We start from the raw sequence: 21,605 nt of genomic DNA on the forward strand, positions 1-21,605 counted from the left end.
ATTAACTCTTGGATTTTAACTAGCTACAGAAGCTATGTGGGTCAATAGTGGAGAAGAAATATTTCATTAGTAGGCAAAAGAAGCAACTTTGCTTTCTCTGCCCATCTCACATCTATCATACTGTGGCAGAAGACATGGCAGGGGAGACAAGACCTCTTCATTATCCCAGGCACACAAGATAAGATTTAAGACAAGATTTAAGGAATACAAATAAAAGCCAAGTTCTTGGAAGCATTGACTGTCCTGGAGACTGGGTAGCTCTGAAGAGCTTCAAAGAACTTTCCAATAAACATTCGACCCAGACACCCTATAAATCCTCAAATGAAAATAAAATAAAAAAAAAAAAATCACCAAGTAGGTATCACAGAAACCTGAAACTTAAAAATACAGATTTCATTCAAACTTTAAAAAATATTTTTATGTGCAAGGAACATCCTCCCACGAAAACAAATGCTGAGACCCATTTAACCTAGGTCTCTTCCTATCACATCATTTTAATAGCTAGGACATGCTGACATGACCTATTTGAAATCTTGAAATTTTAGCCCACAAGATCTAAACTCAGAATTTGACTTACCTCAATTGAAACAAACATTAAATTAAATTCTTAAAATAATAATTAAGAGGCAAATATAAAACTAACAGCACATGGTATTTCTTCATACAATGCATGGGTAAGCTGCAAATCATTCTTATTCTCAAAATTGTAGATGCTTATAATTCAGTGGTTCTGAATCAAAAGGCCAAATGGATGGAGAAAATGGATCTTTTACAGCTTACGTATTTATATGTATATATATGCAACAAGTGTAATTCAGTTTCTGTGCCACAAATAGCTGGAGAAGGAGAGAAGTCATTATATTGTTTAATCAGCATTTATAGCATACATCCTCAGCCCTTTTGCCAGGTGACATTCAAGTAGTCTACATGTGTTATGTCTAACTAAATATTTAGAATCAAGGTTCTTACTAGGATCAAATACATTTTCTGCATGTGGTTCTACTCACCTTTCCCTTCCAGTACGAGTGGGTTCTATTGACTTATAAAGTAATTTTCAATATATTTTCAAAGCCCAACTGTGCCATTTTAAATGGTACAATTTAGTCCAACAGAAGAAAATGCCGTGGCAAATGAAATTGTTTATATTTCATTTCTCAAGCTATCATTAGCATTTTTTTTTCCTGAAATACATTTAGCCTAACCAGTAAAAGTAACACTGTATACATGATTGTTAGGCACTAGAAGTTTCTTTAACACTTCAATAAATGTTCCCTGGGTTCAAATAAACCAATTGTTAGAATCGTTTGGAAGTGCTGATTCCAAACTGCAACCTGTAGAAGTGTCCATACACCTTTTCCTACAATTCATTCACCCTCAGCTGAACCTCCAATGTGCAGTCTACATGTCCCAATGTCATTTTGCTAATGCCTTGAAGATTTGCTAATGCCTGGGAAGATAACATCTTCCCAGGAGCTGCCAGGGATGAAACTGCAATCAAACTCTTCTTGGGCTGCCTCCTTGATCTAAGTGAGGCATTTATCACCCTCAGCTGGGAGTTTCTGCTGATGGCATGTCAATGCAAATGGAGCTGTAAGATAACAGACACCAGAGCTTGATTTTGCATGACATTTACTGTGCATTCCCTTTCTGGAAGCTAGCAGATTTTTTGAGACATGCCTGACTTTGACCACATCTGTATGCTAAGTCTTGATCATTATTGCAAAAAGGAGTCTACCATTCACAGGAGAGCTGAAATTTAGCCTGAGCCATGCTGAAATGACAATGCCAGAAGGTGTCATAACCACACTCTACAGGTCACACGAACATATGCTTAAATACCATACTTCTTAGAGCATACTGTACTACACACTTCATTCCAAGCAGTTTTTAAACTAATATTCAGACATGTCTTTTCTAACAAAATGCCCCGTTCCTCTCCTGAGGATAGCAATAAATATTCGATCTTGCCTGTCGCCTCTTCCTACATTCATCTGAGAGTTAAATTATTCCTTACCAAGGTAGCAGCAACAGAAGCATATGTAGCTGGAGGCTGAGGATTTTCAGCTGAAAAAACAGGGATCTAACAATTTTCTCTCTGTTGCCCAAAACACAGCTCCTGAACCAAGCTGCAGAATGGAAGCTCCAGGCCAAAATGTTAAAGGAACAAGAGACTGTCCTGCAGGCACAGGTGACGTAGGAGAGGTGATTGCATGGTGTGCCTTTGTTTGCCCACTTTTAGCCCATGAGACACATTTCAGGTAAAGTACACAAACTGTTTTCTGTGTATTCCTTCTAGTCTCATTTGACATCACGCAGGCTACAGTGAAGGCAACAGGTTATTTTCAAGCTGACTCTAAGGCAATGTCCCATGCTGCAGATCATGTTGTGGTACTTATGAGTGTTTACAGTGTTAAACCACACAACAATGTGGGTGCCTTGGCTTGATTATTTACCAGAACTATCCTTCAGGCATGCTTCTAACCAGCAAAGCACTGAGGTACGAGCATATACTGGAACATATCTACCAAACGAGCTGATGTGCTATGCGCTTTTCTGGATGGGGGTGTGACAGCAGAGTTTTCATTAACTTTAGCTTGAACTTTGCATACAGAGGGTTTATACAAAGGAGCTTCTAGGCTTTCAGTACTTAGATTCTGAAACATTCAATAAAATAGCGTGACTTCCCCAAATTATATTAAAAGTCAGGCTGGAGCAAAAGACAGGCAATAGGTAGAAAAAAGTTCCCCCCCCTTCACTTTAAAAGCAATGCAGTAATTCAACCTTGAATACAAATGAGAAAGCTAGGTGATATGACAGACTTTCACAACAAACCAAGACAGCACCAGTAGATTTTCCTGCACTTACAGAAACTGTCATGGATTCTTATCTTCATCTACATATCTGTGAGGATGGTCCCTCCCAGCAGAGTTTTGGGGCAGTCAGTCCTGCAGCCACTCAGCTCCTCACCCACCAGCAAGTACTTTCAAAGCCCTTGCTCACAGTTCAGCATACTGCTAAATTGTTCAAGTTTAGCTCTTGTAGATAATCTAACTCCTACCTGTTGATCAGTCAAGATGGGCTACTGTTAAAATGACAACCCGGAAATATGTTGTCCTTTATGTAGTGTTTCAAAGGCTAAGATAAGCAGGTAGCACACTGAAGGATATCAGGTGAACTGCTGCTGACACCAATTGGACAGGTTCTGCAATCAAACCTCAAAGGCCTCTGGCTGAGTCAGTCCCAAACACAGTCCCAATTTTCTCAGAGTGGTTTTAATTAAACTTTTATGGTCAACTAAAAAGAGTTTTGCATGCAGGCAGACCTCTGTAGCCAGTTTAATGAAGGTGAACATATCGATAAAAAACAGTATATTAAGCATACATTTAAAATGGTAAAATCGTTTTTAGAAAAATCCAGTCAAACAAGTGTGCAAAGGCGTTGATAATACATGTGCCCCTTGAAGACCTGTTTAGATGAAAATTAAGGGGTTCACTTGCTGAAATGAAACATGCAGTTAGGTGTTCTGTTCACGCATGCACACTGTCACTTACACAGCAGCCTCCATTTGGAATTACTGGGAATAATAACAATAATTAGCATTATTTACAGCCTGGCAGCACCAAAGGGCCTCCCACACGGACCAGACACCATTGTGCAAGGTGCTGTACAGGTGCAGAACAGAAAAAACACAAAGAGCTCCTTGATGCAAACAGCATGAAACAACCAATAGAGAAATGACTGCATGGACTTTATGAGAAGATCCTGGTCAATGAGGCAATTAGAAGCCCTAATATAGCCCTTGCTGCCTGCTGTGCTGAGTGAGATAACACTCCAGCGTAGAGGAGGTGATGGAACACCCTGTTCTTCCTTGAGCTGAAGGGAACCTGAGGACAACAGCTTCATGCAGCCCTGTCTCTGGTCAGCACAACATGTTTGAGACAGCCGAATCCAGCCCTCCAAATGGTTGCAGAGCATTGGCGCCAGCTCAAGGAATACACCCAAACTGTGGTGGCACCTCCAAGAAGATGCACACCCTCCCCAGGAACATTGCTTATGTGGACTTCTTTAGCATCATGTTTTGAAACAAGGCAAGACGATAAAAGTCAGCCAAGGCCTTCCAGTTTTGGTAGCCAGCATAACACAACTACAGGACTATGTCAGCTGAGAGGAATGTGAAGGCGATGAAGGGGAGCCCTCACTGTAGCAACATACCAGGGTCAGCCTCAGAGCATGGAAACGTGCAAACACCACCATTTCCTGAAGCCATGTGCTCACCAGCTGCCCCTTGCAGCAGTGCTCCCTCTGCTCTGCCCACGAACCTCACAAAAGGGCTGGAGGGGTCCTCATCTGCTGCTTGGCCCTTGTCTTCCAGACCATGGAGCGTGAGTGCACGCTCCTGTAAGAGACAGCTCCCTTGGCCTGCTCCCAGCCACTGTAAAAACATTCATTCATTTATTATTCAAATTTAAAGTGCAGCAGCTATTCTTTGTGCCCTGGTACTGCCTAGGGCCCCAGCTGAGATCAGAGCTGGCCCTGTTCAAACCTGACAGGTTTTTTTATCTAATTAAACAATAGGTGAAAGTTGGGAGGGAAAAGCAGAGACAGAACTGAGGTGAGCTTTTTCAAGACAAGGGCTCTGGGCTGCCTCCCACCCCAGCTCCATCACCTCACACCAGGCATTACTCTATAGGGACAGCCAGTCTGCTGAAAATGGCCTGCTTGGTATCAGGTCACACCCAGGCTGCTAAAGTAAATGTCTCCGAGTTTCTGTTAATGCACGTGTCCCAGCTCTGGCTACAGCCTCATATAAATACTCAGGGGTACGCTGTATGTCAGCGAGCTCCATTTTCTGCAGCGCAGAGCTCGGCAGTGATTAACCTCCCATGCATTTACACAACTTGGCAGGGAAGGGCTGCAGCCAGGGAGCGTTCACAGCCACCGAGACCCTAATTGCCCAGTTTAAGCTTAGCTCGGGCATATCCACGCAACACTGCAATTATGGCAATGACGTGTTCCCAGGGGCTCTGTAACAGCTAACCAGAATGAACATAAATCATAACATAACTATATCCAGTCTGAAAATCAGAACTAAGCCTACCCCATTATTAGCAGCACTTTCTACATCCTCTTTTCTTCAGTAACTGAACAGTAGTGCCAGGGGAGGTGTGTGTTGGCTGGCACCACAGGAAATAAAGCTCCCAGTTAATCTTTTCATCAGCTCCCCATGGGTGGCAGCTCCCTGGCTGCTTGGAGTCCCCATCTCCTCTGCGTCCACCCTGTCCCAGGCAGTGTGTGCCATGCCAGTTTCACCATCTCTAATGAGAGTTGTCAGGCTGGACAGATGAACTGTCTGATCACCTCAGCATTGCTGGGCATGCCTGGGAACCAGGATGAAGTGTCTGAGCTGGGACTGGTCGTCTTCTTTTCAGAAAAGCCGACAGATGTACTTTATATAGCATCCTGCATGGTTTTGGAGCTTTGAGAGTACTTTGAAAAAAGAGTCTCAGATCTTCAGAACAGATTATTCGAAAACATCCACAGATTTTAGATAGAAGAACATGGAAGTATGGTTTACTGACAAAATGCAGCCACAGATGAATTTTCACATGGCTACCAGAGGCAAACTGATAAGCAAAATACAGACCCCTACTAGTCTTAAATGCTGGCACATCGCAAACAAAAGACTTTTTTTTTTTTCTTTTTTTTTCTCCTGGTCTGCTTTATGAAGTGAATTGAAGCTGGCAGAAGAGGTTGCCAGGAAATTATTTTCTCCACCTTTGCTGGCCTTGCCTGCAGCTGGAGCACACACACAGGCTGCAAAGCAGAGCTGACAGGGTGCCCTCCCGGCTCTCCTGTGTCATGGTGCTGGGATGCAGGTCAGCAGCACTCAGAGCAGGATCATGGTGGCATGATGCCAAGGTGGGCTTCACTCAGCAGCAGGGCTGACCCCATGTCAGATAACACAGGAGGAGAGCAGAAATGCTTTCCTTCTGAGGTCTTGTCCAGTGAAGCATCAAGCGCTGCCTGATGCCACTGCTGTCCATGACTTGTTCCACAAATGGGGACTGGAGAGAGGGGAAACCGTGGCTGCAACATAATGCAGGGATGCCTCACCCCTAGATTGTTCAGATGTCAGCAGCAGTGTAGCTAGGCTGGCACATAGCTCCCAGCCTGGTTTGTCAGGTAATCGAGATGCTGGGTGAACAGGTGGATAAGCAGGGCTTAATGTTAGCTCGGGCACAGCTCTGACTCTTACCTGGAGCTAACCCCACTGCCTGGTCCTGCACAGCATTAGTGGTCAGAACAGCTCAGGATAGTCCCTGCCCATGTTCCAGTAGTCCAGTGCACCCACAGAGATGGCTCAGTTATCACATTGTCTTTGATTCAGTACGTCATCCTAGGAGTCTTCTCCTGCAGATCTCAGCCACAATTGCATATAGGACTTGTGAGGAAAGCAAGGGAATGAAAATCCATTCAGATTTAATGCTGTCCTCCTGAAGTCTCCAAGGAGTTACTTAGGGAAATGTTTCCACTAGTCTCCACTTCTAGGGAAGTTTTTCATTTCTGGTCAACCTGCACAGAGGCACCACAGCTGCAAAATTCACATACAGCATGCATAATTACCAGGTCTTTTTAAAATCACTGGCCTGTGTCTTTCTATTCTTCCTCAGATTGTCTTTCTGCAACAGAGGCATCATAATAATTTGCCACCTTAAAAAGATACAGAGTTTTAGTTCACTTATGTTGTTGGTGCTTCGTGGTCTCCAAACATTTACATGGCAAAAAACAATACCCCTTTTATTATCTAACAAAGCGAAGTATCATCATTCAGTGCACTGTTCTGGTTTCTCTGGAATCACTCTGTGTTTTTATTTTTCCCATTGATGTAGATCACTCTCTACTCTGAAAGGTTTGAAGAATTTCAGAAAACATTGACCAAAAGCAATGAAGTGTTTGCCACTTTCAAACAGGAGATGGAGAAAGTGAGTAGCTGCTCATATCTGAGCTCTGTACTTGGCTCTCTCCTTTTAAATTTTGGTATTTCTCACTGCAATAATTTCATCTGGGATGAGGACATTTCTGCATATTTTGGAGAGCAGAGTTATGAGTACAGCCAAAGGGCTGCCCTAATTCCATTTGCAGTGTGGGATCCCTGTTGAGATTCAGCTTTTCTTCCTGATTCTATATAGATGACAAAGAAAATGAAGAAATTGGAAAAGGATACTGCTACATGGAAATCCAGGTTTGAGAACTGTAACAGAGCATTACTGGACATGATTGAAGAGGTGAGTGTTCTTTTTCTTCTCATGATGCACCCCTTCCACCATATAATGCTTTAACTGGGAAATGCAATGATCTGAAACTGCCAAAAGTCAATTTAAAACTGTTCTTGATTCTAAGAGTTGTTTTTTTTGTTGTTGTTGTTGTTGTTTTTCCAAGCTACCTTGATAATAAGATCACTTTAAAGAGAAAGACAAAACTCACATCTGCTGAGACTTTTAGACTGTGCAGAAATATGCATTATGTCCATGAGAAACTGAATTATGCAACTGTGAATTTTAAGTGCTCTAAAAATGCATAACTGTGAACGCTGTAACAGAGAAGCAAATTGGCATTAGTTCACTTCATGCTACTTTCTTTCTGCATAAGAGCATCCACCCAGGGAATTAACGTGCCCTAATGAACTTTACATTCACACCTTTCGTTAACTTCTGGTGTAGACAAACTCTAAGAGCCAAAAGCAAGCACTGTGGCTCATTGTAATTTGAAACATGCTCTCACAGAGGCGGTGCAGAGGAAATTAGTAAGCATGCTGGAACTCATTCAAATAAGATAAGAAGCTGCCTGAAGTTTCACTCCAGACTTACACTAAACTTGGGCCAGGTCTTGCTGGTTAGCCTGAAGCTCTTTACTATATTTATTTTTATGGATTTTTTTTGTATCTCTTGGTTCCTCACTGGGTGTAAAAGCAAGAAAATACTCCTTTTCAGGCTACTCTCACAGAACCCAGAAGAAAAATATAATAAAAACGTAACACAACTTTTCCCCCCACCCCTTCCAAATTCACATCCAGCCCCACCAGAAACCCAGGTAGGCTTTTGGGTGCATATCTATATGAACATATAGTATGTTCTTCCATCTGTACAGGTTATCAAAGGGTATTCCTTCAAACATTTGGGGATGAAATTGATCTAAATCTGTATGGAGAATTTTGATATACTATAGTAACAGGGGTGAATTTCCTCTTGCAGCCTCAGATCATAGTTATTGTAGAGCAATTAGTGAAAGCCAGCTACCTCAAAGAGTCCTGTGAGGGCTGCCTAGATCTCAAATTATTTTCTAATTGCCAATTCCACCAATGATTTGCATGCACACAAACTTAGCCCATGCCTTTGTCTAATGTCTTTGACCACAGAAAGCCATGAGGACCAAGGAATATGAGTGCTTTGTGCTGAAAATCCAGAGACTAGAGAACCTTTGCCGAGCTCTGCAGGAAGAAAGGAATGAGTTGTACAAAAAAATAAAACAAGCACAGTTCCCTGAAGAGGTGAATGGAAATGACATCTTAGAAGAAGAAGAAGATGATGCTGATACAAACCCTTCCTCCTCTGAGCAGGCAAGCATTGAGTTGCGTGCCACTGATGATAGCATGCTAAAGGAGCTGGCTGAGGCTTTCAGGGTGTCCCACAAGGTGGATGAGTCCCTCCCAAGCAACAGCAGCAACCCAGAGCCTCATGATGCTCAAACATGTAATGACATCTCAGAGCCAGAGCTCCCCTCTCATCTCACCCCATGGTCAGAGGCTGGGAATCTCCATGAGCAGCCCAGCACAAGCACATCAACACCTCCTGAGCATGTGCCAGCACCCACTGAAAATACAACGCCCACCAAGAATGTGCCAAAGCCCACCAAAAACACACCCACACTCCCAGAAAGGGTGCCAGCACCCACAGAAAGTGTGCCAATACCTCCCGAAACCATGCCAGTTCTCACTGGGAATGAGGCAAAACCCATTGAAAACATGCCAGCAACCCCTGAAAGCATGCCAACACCCACTCAAAACATACCTGCTCCCCTTGGGAATATGCCAGCAACCACAACAAGTCCACCAAAAGCTGCAGAACGTATGGAAGACCTAGCAGAGCAGTCTGCCCAAGGTCAGCCTGCAGAACAAACAGGGGATACAGACATGGAAGCGGTAGATTGAAGACACTGATGTGTTCAGGCCTGCCTTTCACAAACCACAGCTCTACTTTGTTCCCCAAGATTGGTATCTTTTTTTCTTTTTAAAGAAACAAAAAGTAGATGCTAAAGCACACTCATACATACCTGTGAGCGAACGTAAAGTGCTTCTCTTTGCTACCACTATCCTTTAATATTGAGTCTGCATATTTTGCTGTCCTTCATCTGCTTGAAGCATAATATTTTCTTAATGACAGGAAAATACAACAAAATTACAGTATCTTTTTTCTCAGGCACAATGAGTCATCTCATTCAGCAAAATAATTTTGAATTGTTGAAGTTTCATGTTTGAAAAGTCATTGCAATTCTCATACATATATTTAAAGTCTCAGAATTAATTGTATCTGTTCGGTTTGATGTTGCATAAAAGATGCCCTACTTGGAAATGTAGAGATCTCAATAAATGAGGGGAAAGAAATCTGTGATTATAAAGTAAAATAGTGAAACCATCGATGTGGTCAGCCAGCTCCAAGGTGATGTGTAAAAACAAAAGGGGAATTTTTGTAAGAGTAAACTACCACTCGGTGCTATGTGGACTCTACAACCACAAACCCTTAGCCTTACTCTGGATTTGTTTTTTCTGATTAGTGCTCAAAAAGAGGTTTTGTTACCAACAGAACAATGGGGGAAGGAAAAATATATTTTCTATATTCTTCATAAAATGTCTGAAAACAACAGCAACTTCTGAACTGATGGCAATTCCAAAGATAGGGATAACAACCCTTCTCCTGCATTCAACAGAAACTAGTTTTCTGGTTTGTTTTACCGTTTGAGATCACAGCTGCAACAGAGGGGTGCATGCCTTCTTCCAGCCAGCAAACAAGTTTGGAAGTTCAGAAGTAGCATGCAGATCTTGGAACTCAGGCCAGGGGCAGAAAAGGGAACCAAACTACACAAGAAGGTACCAGGAGGTACTCCAGAAGAACCCCCTGTGGGCGTGCTTCAGGAGAGTGTGATCCCTCCCGGTCACAGCCACATGAACAGTGAATCTTCCTCACAGCCACATGTTCAGTGAAACTTTCTTCTGTCCCTGCTGCATGTACTGATGCACCCAGGAGAAAGGCCTGTCACCCTGTCCAAGTAAATAAGAGAATAGGTACCATGAAAGCAGGAATCCCTCTTACCTTCGGGAAACCAGCTGCATTCCCATCCCCTCTCTCGTCTAACCAGCCCTTCCTATCTGCCTGCCAGCACACCATTAGCAAACAGTTTTGCCACCTTGTCAGAACTGCCAAGCCAGAAATGCTGATTCTGGCATCTAGAACAAGGGTGAGGAAGGAATCAGGTAAGAGAGTGCACGTACCAAGACAGCTGTACAGTCTCAAGCAAGAAGAGTAAGAAGGCTTTAGAGAAAAAGGTTAAAAAATCCTGCTGGCACATTTCTTGTTTCTCATCCCCTTCTTCCGAATTCAGTCTAGGTGTTTTGGATCCTGATCTGAACAGCTTAAGAACCTGAAAAGGGCAATTACATGGGATGTCCGTATGCTGGAAAGAGAAATGTTACAATCAAACAAACACATGTTTAGAGATAAATCCCAGAGTTGAACCATGAGAAAAGATGCCACTTTGGCAAAGCATGGGAGACAATTCACAGAGTCCTTCCTGCACACCACCAAAAGCAAGGTTTGAATCTTTGCTTCCTGCCAACATGTGCCTGCACTGCTTGTCCAACCTTTTCAAGAGCTAACCCTTCAAGGATACAGACCATGATTTGCAACTGCAGGTTGTTTTGATATGGCCTTACAAAGTAGCTATTTGGGCTACAGTTTAAAAATGTGGATGCCTTATGTTCGATACCAAGACTGGCAGGATTTATTTCATGTCTTTAATCACCTGAAAGTGGATTATTCAAGTCTTAGTTATCTTAAGCTCCTTTTATAAGTAATTGAGATGAATAGGCATCTTTTAAGGACAAGTCATCTTACAGTAAGACTGGCATCCAAGACAGAGCAAAGTGACTTTCTCTCTGAAGGTACCATTTCTCTTCAATGATTCTAGAGCTAGCCTAAGACAACTAGCTTAAATTAAAAATGATGATTATTAGGTGTCTAAAAAAGGCAAGAGGAATCTCACCAGACATTCAGCTTCAAGGCCCTAAGCAAATCATCCTCTGAAATGAAAGCCTGTGTGCCTGTGAAAACATTAACTTGTAACAAGTCTTTATCCTAAAACAGAAAACTATACTCACTTGATTTATTTACTTTAGTTTCTATTAACTTAATTTTTTAGAAATCTAGTTTAAATTATAAGTTTTGTTTGGTTTTAGGGTGGCATTTAAAATTAATTCAATTTAAATGACTTTTTTTTTCCTTTCTTGGTCTTGTTTGATTCTGTTGCCATTGTGGTATTAGCCAGCATGTAACCAACTTCTTTTTCTTTAAGTAGGCCCTTGGAATACCTTTAATTGTTGGAGTTTTCTCATACAGTCAAATATTCAATTACATAATAATAATGATCAACATGTCCTCATAACTTTAACTCAGTTCCATTTTACATTAATCATTACAGCCACGTCTTTAATTATATAATAGTTATCTCATACCTTCCAACTTCAGCAAGCAGGGAGGTGAGGATCCTACAGATAAAACCTTCCTACATAGTCATGATCGATTCTTACAGCCTCATCCCTCATGAATAATTACACAACCTTCTGGGAAAATCACTCCCACTCTATCCCTCCTTCTTCATTTGGGCCTTTTTTAATATTTGCATCTAAAATTGCACTCACATACCTGCAATTCTTATTACTCCATGATTTTCTACCCACATACCTGTTGCTTCTGCACTTTATCCCAGCAGTTTCCTCTTCGTACTCAATACTTACAACACTGAAAGCACAGGAGATGCCATCTCCCTGCTTTCAGAACTTGGCCTCGTGTTCACAAGAGATGGCAGAAAGAGTTGCAGGGGAGATTCTGACTGACCCCAGGCTGGACGGAGCGTTTACAGTCACACCAGGGGGGTGTTTTGTCTGTAATCTTGTGGTCTGTGGGAGGGAGCCTCCTCAGCAGGGAAAGTCTAGAAAATCTGGCCATGTACCTGTTCATTATCTGTTGCATCAGACTGAAGTTTAAGCCAATATCACCACCACAGATTCCCGTGCATGAATCCATTTTCTCAAATTCTTCTTCAATGCTGACTGCCGGCCTCCTCTTGCTCTCTTCCTGTACTGGTGCCCTATACAAAAGCTGCCTCTGCATGGTAGCAGTGTCATCTTGAAAAACCTCTGGGATTGCAGTCAGTACAGCAGTTCTGCTGCACATCCCTTGGTTACCTCTGGACTCAAGACACAGAAACCCCAGCACCCTTCTGCGGTCACTTGAAGGCAGTAAGTAGCAGTGACACATGTAACTTCCCCATGGTTCATTCCTATCATCATTCTCCTACTGACATTGCCAGTCTCATCAATGCTGGTGCGGGCTGTGGTTCCCTATTTTAGTCTTCCTTTTATTTCACATAATTTTTCCCATACCGTCCAGCACAGATTTTTGGGGAGGAAAGGGTTATGGTAGCTGTATCCTTCTGTATCCTTGCTAAAACCACCCATTGCTGCAGTGCTTCCAAACCACCCACGCCCTTTGATTTGCAAAAGCTGCAAATGAAGAAGCATAATATTTCTCTATTCTGCATGCCTGACCTTTGTCACCTCAAAAATTTAACAGCTCCACTGCTGAACATGTAAAACAACATTTTTCAACAACCCATAATTTATCCAAATGCGAGGGGATTTTCATGACGACAGCTAAAATCACATCCATGATGCTAACACAGCCCTCTCACCTAATTTCTGATCACTGTGGCAGACCGCAGCAGTGGTAAATCTTGTTGGCCAGAGATTAGTAAGAAACATTACAGCTCAGGAAAAATAGTTTTTAACTGTGGTCTCAGAAACAGCTTAACTTTTCCAACAAAAACTGAACAGAAGTAGACACACGCATGGAAATATATAATCCAGATGACTGAACTTCAGCAACAGCATAGGCAGTGCAGAACAGGGATATATAATATAATATGGGGCAATGTTTTCATAAGCTTCACTGTTAACAACATCTTTAAATTCACAGTCAATCAGACTGCAGCCAGACACAGATGATGTTCGTGCCACCTCTCTCTCTTCGCAATGAGCAGCGTTGCTCTCATCAGTATGGCATTTAGGCTTTTTGCTCTGTTAGAGAATTACAACAGGACTCGTTTCTCTCCTGGGCCCACGGATTAACACTGCATTGCCATTCACACTAACCTTCAACCATTACCTCTGCTTAACAAAGGGGCAAACAGAGGGAATGGAGGAGGCTGGACAAGGAAGTATGGAGGGCAGATGGAGAAAAGGTGTTTGCCACTCCTCTTGCCCTCAACAGCTTGCACTAACAGTTCACTGTGCAATGCTGTCTTGTCTACTGAGAAAAGACTTAGTGCATCGCTTTCAAAGATGGAGGAGGAGAAAACAGCTATGTCAAACCTCTAGGAAGACCCAGAAATGTCACCAGCCGGCCCTGGGAGAAAGGCCAGAAAGATGCCAGGAAGCACGCCATTCAAGTACAATTCTACACCAGCAAAGTAGCTTACTTTCTTAGTATATCTGATTGAAAATATTTTTATGCTTAAAAAGATAAATAAATCAGGAAGAGGCTTAACTGCAAGTCTGTCTCTGACAAAGTTATTAGGATTCAGCTTTGAGATGCAGATGAAACACTTGCAATCCAGCCTGAAATAAGGACAGCCTTAGAAAAACACGATATGCTCAGCATAAAAAAAGATTCTGGAGTTGGACTAAAATGTCACACCTTGCAGCCATGAGTCATGAGAAAAGGAAAAGATGAGGAAAATATCTCACATTTGCTGAAAAAAAATAAAAAACAAGTGTAAGTACAAGAAAAAAAAGTTCTGAAATAGTAAAATATTCCTTCTTATGAAAGAAGAAAAAAAAAAAAAAAAAAAAGGTGTTCAGGAAGCCCTCTTATTTGCATGAATCATTTCATACATTGATTCCCAAAATATGTCATGGAGTGTCTTTCATCTCAGAGGAGCCTAAAATGCTTTTCAAGCTGTAAGCATTGAGGAATGACTTCACTCCAGGCTGGAGAGCCACCTGCTTTGGGCTGTAATACAGCAGCAGTGCACAGCAGAAATAGAGTTGGGCATAAGCTTTTATTAGATATAAACCTTCAGAGCAGAACCCAACCAGTACCTGCCTGGTATTAGAAAGAAATATTTGCAATGATTAGTTTATTCCCTAATTGCCTTTTTTTTTTTTTTTTTTTTTTTTGCATTTTGTATTTTGCTGATAATTCTGGCACTGCTATCAGCAGAAAACAAAGGTCCAACTCTTTGCAGGTGTAAGTCAGAGCAGCTCCTTTGGAGCCAGTTGAGCAACACATATTAACATCAAATGAGAATATACTCCAGTTACTGAATTACTGAGCCATTAGCAAGTTCTCTGTTCCTGTGAGTGAACATTTTACCCAGCTGATATTTCAAGGGCCCTGAGAGAGTCAGAATGGATTTACTCAATTAGAATTTGGCCAACATGTCACACTTAATGAACCTATTTTAGTAAAAGTGCCAAGATGCAATCTTTATTGACCACAGGTGGCCATGGCCTCAGCCTTGCAGCTCATCCAAACATCAAGTGCTTCTGTGTTCCAGCTAACATCCTTTCCTCAAAGACGATCAAGGACAGAGCACAATTTCATGAACCACTATAACCACTTCCTGCAGCGCTTCATTCTTTCTCACGCTTCTCCCACCCAATGACTAGTCTAAACCCATTCTGCTTACTGAAGCTTGCTGGATATACCTTGTTAATATTAGACCAAAATATGATTAGTTTTAGATTTCATTTCACACCAGATCTAGGTCAAGTCTGACGAGACGGTTTGAGCTTACAGATGCAACAACTCACTGACACCATGAAGGGGGAAGTCCTGCTCCTCTCACTAGGTTATGGCATTACTTTGTAAATAAATAAACAAATTCTTAATGTAGCTCCCTAAACTGGATTACTATGTGGTTAGAGTGCCAGTGCCTCACTCAGCAAAGAAGCTGAAAGGAGCCAAGGGCTTTTGAGCATTCTTGTGACCCTGCATATCAACAACAGGTCACGAAAGGTCATGAATTGCTCCCCCAGCAGATCATTCTTATTGCACATCACTTCCAGATTGTGAACCAGGGCAGCCTACAAACTGCCAGGTAGTTCAGTTTCTGGTGGGAGGAGGAAGGAGAAAGAAAAAAATGTTAAAAGCTGAACACCTCCAGTGTCACAGCACTTCTACAAAGGAAAACCCTAAGTAAGTTCCAAGGGGAAAGCCAAGTTGTACTAGCCAGCGTGTTATGCAGCTACCATCTCTTCCCTGGTGTTTCCACCCCTTTCCCCAGAACTAAGAATGAAACACTGGCATTAACAGTAACGTGACTTGCAGCTTCCTGCCCCACTCAAGGCATTGCTCCTGCCTGTGCACTACACCCCCTGCCCTCCCCAGTGTGCTGATGTGTGGCTGCACTCCAACTAGGTCACCCAAAAAATCTGGGTTAAAAAAAAATTCCCCCCACATATCAAGAAGAGCTATTTTTTAACTCAGATCATAGCAGGTTCTTTTTTTTTTTTTTTTTTTTTCTCCTTTTAAATGAAAATATCTTGTGAAGCTATGACCTAAATTCTGGTCAAAGTAACTGCTAATTGAACTTCATCAGTCTTTCCATCAAAGAAGTGGAGGCAAATGTATGCAGCTGTGCATTATTTGGATGTTAACTTTGGAGCATAGTGCTGTTCTCAGAGTTAATACTAGCATTTCCATTGATTGTTTTGCAGAAACCTCCACTACTTGTAGACTGAAAACTGAATTTGAAGAGGGAAATTTGTATTTTAAAAATGAATCTTATGCTATAAAAAAGACAGGGAAAATGCAATATACATTTTGCTTTGATAGTGAGCAACTACACAGTTTGGGGCTGTTCTTTGCATCTTTTGATGGTACAGGAAATAAAAACTATCATGCTTTGATGCAGACACCCTGGGCTGAGTTTCTTTCTTTCTTTGCTTATCATACTGCTAAATGTCATTAAATCGATGTCTATAGACCACAGAACACCAAAGACTTGTCTTTTTATTACATCAGAGACTGAATGTAATGGAAAGAAGATGAGGCATTTGTTCCCAGGAAAGGGAAAAAAATGGTGTGGTCAATGGTATTTGTCTTAGAAGCAACCTTTTTTGTGTGTTACCTCCTGAAATCAGGGTCACAGATGAATGACCTCAACTGGAGACCATGTTGGTTTTAAATTTGAGCTGCTAGACCATTGCTAGACTGCCAGACTCTTGCACCAAACCACACTTGATTGGTGCTATTCCATACAGCTAAAGCCTGTACAGCAGTCTTGCTGACAGAAATAGCTGCATGATGTAGGGTCAGGAAGAGAGGTACCTGCCACCACAAAGATGTCTTAGTCAGCGGCACTTCTCTCCAAGTGCCTAGGTCAACCCATTCCTCTTCACCTATTGTTTTCAGTATCATTCAATACACCCACATCACTTTAAAATACTGATCAAAATAACCTCAACTTACAAACAGTTGGCTTCACCAGAAGGGAGATTGAACTTCTCCTTCTAAAGTAGGACCCTATTTACTTTGTGTGAGCACAACAGCGGCTCTCATTTACCCGCTCAGGCCCTCAACATTTTTGGTTTATTTTGTCTGCCATTATCTATCTCTACATCTATATTAAACACATGCTAGTTTAGATTCTTGATGGAACATAGCTTCCATCTGCAGCTACCAGTGAATTAACGTATACTAACATCTTAACTATATATTAATGTAACACACCACATGTAATTCATGTAGCATGTTCTGTCACAGCTATAAAGCATATAGACCTGCAGAGCTGTAACATGTGCCTCCAGCCTTGTAACACCTCAGCTGCAGGGGCACACTGCAACCTCCTGGGCAGCAGCAGTAGCAGAAGCTGCAGCATTGCTGCTCCACTTAGGGATGCCCTGGGATCCTGGTGGCACCCTACACAGCCTCATCAGCACTGGCAGATGGCAGGCATAGAGACATTCCAGGCTGCATACCTGGAACCCCTGCAATCTTTGTATTATATACAAAATCCCTGCTCTTAGGGCCTCCCTGTCTCAGCCAAATGATCTTTCTGCCTCAGCTTCCTGCATGTAAAACTGGGACAACACACCTGGTCGCTAGTTATTTGGAGTGCAAGTTTGCTTATCAACATTTACTTCTCAGTAAGATTAATTGCTTTCATCCAACATAAAGAGCCATAAAAAATCTACAATAATAGAATACTTCATGTTGATAGGGACCTCTAGAGGTCACCTCCCCTTCCTAACCCCTGATTTTGCTATTGTAACAGCTCACATGATCATTTCCTAACCCAGCTTGGTAAAATTGTGTCAGGTGGCTTTAGATTTAGTATGAAAATGCTGAAGCAAATCAGATCATCTTCACCTGGCTTTGCTTGGTGGGATGACTTATGGGGCAGCTGTGCTGGCAGATTAGAGGAGCAACCTTTGGCAAGTGGATGTGTTTATCCAGATCTACCGGGAACGCAAACTCCTCACCCCCTGCACCTGCAGCTCCAAAAGGACATGTGGCACAGCATCGGTTACTTGGATTCCACCTCCCACCAGCTCAGGTTCCTACACTTCATGAAGTTCTCCTGAGGCTTTGACAAAACATCCCAAATCCTCAGCAGAGTAGTAACTGTTAACAGTATTTACACAGGTGTATGAACTTCCCACATGTTCTGTTCTTACTTGCCATGCAAAATGTCACAAAGATTAATACAAAGAAAACTGTAGCATCACTGAGAACTTGAGGAAAGCCTACACATACACGTTACATTCAACTAGATAAAGCAAGCAAAAGCCTTTTATAAACCTCGGAGGTTAATAAGCTTAAGTCAGTCCCATAAAGACAAAAGCCAGTCTCGTTATACCTGCCTATCACAGAGAAGCCATTCTAGGAAGCATGCCAGGCTGTACATCTCCCAGGGCTACTCCAGCCAGCAGAGTCTAAACAGTAAGCATATGATGACCACTGGATACATTTTCGTTTTAAATTTTTGCTGAAATAACTTAGCTAAAAGTCTCATTCACAGACGATGATTAGCAAGTGACAATTAATTAATATTTAGCTAGTAAGACTTGTGAGGTGTCTGCTACTTGGTCCCAAAAGCCAGGAGAAATGTTAAGACACTATGAGTAAGTTCATATGCATTGTGCCCTTGCACTACTGACCCCAGGAGTCAAAACCTGGCAAGGTACCTTCCACTGTGCCAGTGCAGTGTTCAGCTATGGCAGTCGGAGGGGGTTATGGGGCTAGGGAAGAAAGTCAGGCTCCCTTTGACACCACAGGTTTTCAGAAGTGCAACACAGGAGTTTCTGGGTCTTGTTCATGCCCATCCATTTTCAAACTGATGCAGCTAAACCAGTTCAAGTTCTTACATGCTTGTTTGTTGTGCCCTGACCTTTTTCAAAGCAATCAGAAGAAAATGAGAGTTTACAGTTATACCTTTTTTTTTTTTTTTCCTGGAGATTATACACATCCACTTCAGAGTTTGGCCCAGTCTCTCTGGCTTGGCTCCCAGAGCTATGTTTCCACTAGCAAGCATCTGAGTGCAGGAGGAAAAGAGGAGAGTCCAGCTGCTTTAAGGATAGGTGTGTGTTTGCACAGACTTGGCCCCTGTGTGGTGAATGGCAGAGCTTTCAGCCCAGGAGCAGAGAAGGGCTGGGCTATGCAACACTCCTCTCTTGCCAGTACATTTTCATCAGAGAAGGTCAGACTCAGAGCGTGCCAAAATCCACACAAATAAACTTCCAGCAAGGCTTTGACAACACCGCCATCCCAGAGGAGGAGAGAGACAGAAAGCAGCCACCTTCCTATGCAAAATCAGAGTGAAACCCAGAGGCTCTCCTCCCTTCTCAAGGCACTCTTCAATGGCCTCTGCCAAATACTACAGTGTTAAACCATGCCAGCTCTAATGACAGTTATGACAGCAAGAAGAGATCAAAGCAAGCCTCTTGGATTTGAAAAGGGTTTCTCCAAAGCTAAATTTTTCATTGCAGGTAAATTAATCTAGGCAACAAATGCCTTGTTTGAACATCTCCCAGTCTTCACCAAAACGCTAATTCCATCCTTTTTTCCCCATCTGTTGCATTCCCTCTCACCATGCTCTGTTGTACACTGCCCAGAAGGGGAACTGAAATGTCATTTCTCCCATCACCTCTTTTGGTCTGCATGCCCTCAGCCAAACGTCCTCACCTTGCCCTGTGAATCAGACTTCTGAGACTTTTCTTCCCATGAAAGGGATTTACAAGTGTAATTCCTCATTTGTAACAGCATTATGATTCTTATTAAGAATTCTATGTTAATAAGAAATCTCCCAATTTATACATCACTTACTCTTTGCAATGTCAGTACTGTGAATTTCTAATGTCCAGCAGTTAACAAACTGAAGCACTAGCAGGAACTCTCTTCTGCCTTAAACAGGCACACCACCATCTCCACAGACTTGAGAAGAGAGAGGGCAGCTACTTTGCCAAAATCCTGGCTTAGCTTCCTGGCTCTGCTGCAGACTACACCTTTTTTATTTGTTTTAGCCACAAATGAGCAAAACTACATCTATAAAGACCTCCACAGGTAGAAAGGTGGCTTGGGCTCCTGTTGCACCTACCATGTAGCTGCTCAGCCTCCAGGCACCTCAGCTGAAGCAGTCAAACCACAGACACAGGAGTGCATCCCCACTGATCCTCTTCCAGCACATGACTACGGAAGAAACCTCACCAGAAAGCTCTGTGATGTGGGGAACTTGAGCAAGCTCACAATGCTTTTCATTCCCATGGGCAACAGGTATTACGTTGTCAACATGTGGCAGGAAGGCAGTTAAATGCTCTTTTTTTTTTTTCCCCTTTCATTTTCCACGTAAACTTTAAGATAAAAAGTCCTCGGAAGCATGTCACAAGCACATTACAGGTGAGGGAGGGAGAACACAGAGGCAGAATAATTCACACCCACCCTGGCTCTCTCCTGCGCCTGCTTCAGCGCCTTGGAGGTGCAGAGCCAGCGCAGTGGGTCTGGAAGGAGCCAGGCCCTTCTTCCCAGCTGTAACCATCGCCTTGGCCCTACCACAGCTGGCCCTAAGCCAGGCCAGGTGCGAGGAAAGAGGAGCAGAAGGGGAACAGGGACCCTTCCAGATGCACCCAGAGGTACTGATGGGGAAGTTAAATTCAACAAACACTACCACATTTTAAGTGAGGACTGCTTACAGAAACATTAGGAACAACGCTTGACTTGCACTCTCAACAGAACTGGCTGCCACACTGACTTCAGCAGTGAGTTACAGCTCAGGCAATGTGTTGCTACTGCCCATTAGCTGCTGATGTCCTTCATTACCACGCGCCAAGGTCTTCGGCCTGCTCCTGTTCCGCCGCCAGCCAGCCTAGCACGGGCTGCGCTGAATGGAAAGGCTGCCCGATGATGAGGAAAGACTCCCACACGGTTCAATATATTCTTTGGCAGAAAACTGAGATTAAAAGCAGGCTAAACTCAATTACTATTTGTGTAACTAGAGTATCCTGGTTACCAGGCCTGTAACCATAGCAATCATTTAAACAAAGCTTTAAGGAAAAAAAAAATTCCCTTGTTATTAAAATGTTGATCCTTGATTCTGATTCAGCTTCTTGATCTTCCTATTGTCTCAGGTCTCAGAGGTGCTGTCTGCCTGCAGGTTTTGTAGGAGACACAGAAAAGGAAGAGCTCAGCTCAGAGCCGCAGAATATCCTCAGCTAGTATGTGTCTTGTGCTAACAGCATTATTAATAGAATTATGCTTCCAAAACATACGAATACCAAAGGATCAGATTGTCATGCGGGGATTCAGACGTTTGTGAACATAATACAAGTAATCGGCTAGCAGGGATGTTTCTTACAAGTCTCAGGCAATTAAACCGAGCCTACTATTCTTCACATTCCAAACAAGGTAATACTTAGTTTGGAGCCAAACTCATTTAAAACCTTAGGCACTGAAAATGAAAAAAAAAAAAAAAAAAAAAAAAAAAAAAGATGGACGCATTTGGCAATTCTATATCATTATTATTTAAGTCTCCTCAATTTTACGGCCGGATTACCTTCCATCTCCAAAGACTCCATTCCACAGTCATGACTCTTGTATTAGTAAGAGTCATGCAGGCATTACACAAAGGGCAGCATTGATTTGTTATTCTGTAACTCTATCTGGATAACCAGGGAGATTTTTATTTTGAAAAGATCCTGCTGGAGCTTTTTTTTTTTCCCCTCCTTCAAATGCTTGTTAAATGAGTATGTAGCCAGGAAAATGGGACACAGAAAG

General features: G+C 42.5%; 1 protein-coding gene across 2 annotated transcripts in view; it reads left to right on the forward strand.

Moving 5' to 3' along the window:
* The window catches only part of TXLNB (taxilin beta), a 41,274-nt gene extending 25,090 nt beyond the window's left edge, over window positions 1-16,184 (forward strand). For both annotated transcript variants that reach the window (XM_084284061.1, XM_084284062.1), the window contains exons 7-10: window positions 2,114-2,188; window positions 6,891-6,983; window positions 7,191-7,286; window positions 8,417-16,184. In XM_084284061.1, the coding sequence (XP_084140187.1) occupies window positions 2,114-2,188; window positions 6,891-6,983; window positions 7,191-7,286; window positions 8,417-9,208 (1,056 nt within the window). In that variant the 3' untranslated portion in view covers window positions 9,209-16,184. The remainder of the gene's footprint in view (window positions 1-2,113; window positions 2,189-6,890; window positions 6,984-7,190; window positions 7,287-8,416) is intronic.
* Window positions 16,185-21,605: the final 5,421 nt, after the last annotated feature.

The sequence above is a fragment of the Netta rufina genome, assembly GCF_964035555.1.
Source record: "Netta rufina genome assembly, chromosome: 3".
Taxonomy (NCBI): Eukaryota; Metazoa; Chordata; class Aves; order Anseriformes; family Anatidae; genus Netta; species Netta rufina.